The sequence below is a fragment of the Sinocyclocheilus anshuiensis genome, unplaced genomic scaffold (genome assembly GCF_001515605.1).
Source record: "Sinocyclocheilus anshuiensis isolate Anshui unplaced genomic scaffold, SAMN03320099.WGS_v1.1 scaffold1049, whole genome shotgun sequence".
Lineage (NCBI taxonomy): Eukaryota > Metazoa > Chordata > Actinopteri > Cypriniformes > Cyprinidae > Sinocyclocheilus > Sinocyclocheilus anshuiensis.
In genome coordinates, this window is record NW_015557197.1 from 937,012 (window position 1) to 940,098 (window position 3,087).

A 3,087-nucleotide genomic window follows, 5' to 3' on the forward strand; every position below is an offset into this window, starting at 1 on the left:
GGTTGAACTGGATCATCGAAGGTCAGAAGCAAAGAGAATGGGATTAAATACATAAAGGATATTTGTGTTGTTTAACATTTAATTATTGCAGGTTTGCGTCATATTCTGAATTGCATTATTTTTATTCATTTTGAGGAATACTGAATCTGTGTTTTTGTGAGTGAGATGAATTAATGCATATTCATATTTATTTTAGAACTACAGTAACATCTTCTGATTTCTCAACATGGGGATAGGAGAGCTGTCAGTCAATAAATTGGAAAAAAAAGTAACTTGCGTTACTTATTTGAAAAAGTAACTCAGATATTCTCTTGTAAATTAAAAAGTAATGCGTTACTTTACTAGTTACTTGAAAAAAGTAATCTGATTACGTAACTCGCGTTACTTGTAATGCGTTACCCCCAACACTGCATATATACATATATATATATATATACCAAGCATGTATAGGTTTTACAGCCCCAATTCCAGAGAAGTTGGGACATTTTGTAAAATGCAATAAAATCAAGAATCTGTGATTTGTTCATTCTCTTTAACTTTTATTTAATTGACAAAAGTACAAAGAAAAGATTTCCAAAGTTTTCACTGACCAACGTAAATGTATTTTTAAAATATGAACAAATTTAGATTTTGACGGCTGCAACACACTCCAAAAAAGTTGGGACAGAGGCATGTTTAACACTGTCACATCAACGGTCCTTTTAATTACAATGTTTAATTGTTTAGGAATTGAGGATACTAATTGTTAAAGTTCTGCAAGCAAAAGTTTTGTCCAATCTCGCTTGCTACAAGACTTCAGATGCTCAGCAGTCTGTGATTGTTGTTGTCTGATTCTCCTTTTCATGATGAGCCATACATATTCAATAGGAGACGGATCTGCTGGCCAGTCTAGCACATTCACTCTGTCTACGAAACCACGCTGTTGTAGCACATGCAGAATGAGAGCTGACATTGTCTTGATCTAATAACAATGGACTTCCCATGAAAAACATCATCTTGATGGCAGTATATTTCTCTGTACAATCCCAGTACATGCCTCCATGTCAATAGTACCTTCGCACATATTCCAGTCACCCATGCCGTTTGCACTGATGCACTCATTTACCATGACAGACGTTTGCTTTTGCTTCTGTCGCTAATGAAAGTATGGATGGTCCCTTTGGTCTTTGGGACTGAGAACAGCACACATTTTCACTGTCTTTTTGACTATCTGAGATGAGCTCTGGCCCAGAGAACCCGACAGCATCACTGCATAGAATTAATGTAGGCCTATAGCTTTCTCCTGGAGTAACAGATATTCAAGTTGCATTGCTTGATGCAGCAGCAGACTGTGGTAAATGACAGTGGTTTTCTGAAGTACTCCCGAGCCCATGTGGCTATATTTAACACAGCAGCATGACGGTATCTTAGGCTGCGTTTACACTGGCACAAAAAATCCGATCTTTCGCTCACATCTGACACAGATCGGAATTTGTTGCACACGTGTAAACACAAAAACCCGCACGAGATCTGTTTTTTTTGCATCTGACCTGAGCCACTTCCAAATGTGGATTTTAATCGGATACACATCTGATATCTGGACATCCGACCTACGTCTAAACACACATATCCGATTCTCCACAGAACTCCCAATGCGAGGGCGACACGTTTGCTCATAAAGATTTTTAATGGCGTTTTAATGCCGGCGTGCTGTATGCGCTTGCATTTTATTGAGATGGAAACTTTTTATAGGCAAGAAATTGCACATTCAGGAGCTGGTTTCAACCCCCGCCCTGTGAATTTTGAAAATACAACAGCTAAAAGCTACATATATTTCTCAGCAATGAGGTGAGAACTTAGCAGTTTTTGTAATTAAACCAACAAGCTTGTTTGCAATGCTTCACAATCGCTCGCTCGCACGTGGGTGCATGCGTTAGTTCTCTCTCTCTCTCTCTCTCTCTCTCATTTATTCGAATTCATTTCAATATCATCTTTATTTCACTAAAGAATTCTACCTCTAACGAGCTGTAGATAAAATAGTCTAACAAATTAAAATTACCGTTATTTTCCGGTCTTTATCCGTTCAGTCAGATTTTGTGCTGCAAAACATCCATGACAGCCGTTGTCCATGCTGGCAAATAATAATGGCCATTCGACATGAATTATATAAATAATTTTAAAAGCACGGCCATTTAAAACCCGAGGGTCTACCATGTGCATAGTAAAGCGATCACTGCAGACAATCCTTTTGGGTGGGAATTAATGTAAACACAGATATCGGATACCAGTCGTGTCTAAAGTGAATTTATATAAATAATTTTAACGGCCATTTAAAACCCGAGGGTCTACCATGTGCATAGTAAAGCGATCACTGCAGCCAATCCTTTTGGGTGGGAATTAATGTAAACACAGATATCGGATACCAGTCATGTCTAAAGTGAATGTAAACAGACGTGCCAAAAAATCGGAGATGGTCAATAGATCGGATCTGTGCATTAAGACTTGCAATGTAAACGCAGCCTTATGCAATGCCATCTGAGGGCTCAAAGGTCAAGCACATTCAACTGAGGTTTCCTGCCTTGCCCTACATGTACTGAGATTTCTCTGGATTCCCTGAATCTTTTCACAATATTATGTATGGTACTTTATGAAAGACCTAAATTCTTTGCAATTTTGCATTGCGAAATGTGATTTTTGATTTGTTTGACACTTCTCTTGTGAAATTTGGCACAAAGTGATGAGCCATGATCCAGCTTTGCTTGCAAAGACTGAAATGCTCCTTTTATACCCAAACATGGTACCTTGACCTATTACCAATTCACCTGCTTACTGTGAGCTGTTTCAAAACAGTTTAACGTGGATATTCTATAACCTTTTCACTTTTATTTTGACCTCTGTCCCAACTTTTTGGGAATGTGTTGCAGCCGTCAAAAACAAAATTTGTTCATATTTACAAAATACATTTACGTTGGTCAGTGAAATCTTTGGAAATCTTTTCTTTGTACTTTTGTCAATTAAATAAAAGTTAAAGAGAATGAACAAATCACAGATTCTTGATTTTATTGCATTTTACAAAATGTCCCAACTTCTCTGGAATTGGGGTTATAT

At 37.6% G+C, this 3,087-nt stretch overlaps 1 protein-coding gene across 1 annotated transcript in view; it reads left to right on the forward strand.

Moving 5' to 3' along the window:
* The first annotated feature begins 226 nt into the window (after nt 1–226).
* Nucleotides 227–3,087, forward strand: part of LOC107678820 (nephrocan-like) — an 11,307-nt gene continuing 8,446 nt past the window's right edge. Inside the window, exon 1 of the mRNA XM_016474225.1 lies at nt 227–243. Within this exon, the coding sequence (XP_016329711.1) occupies nt 227–243 (17 nt within the window). The remainder of the gene's footprint in view (nt 244–3,087) is intronic.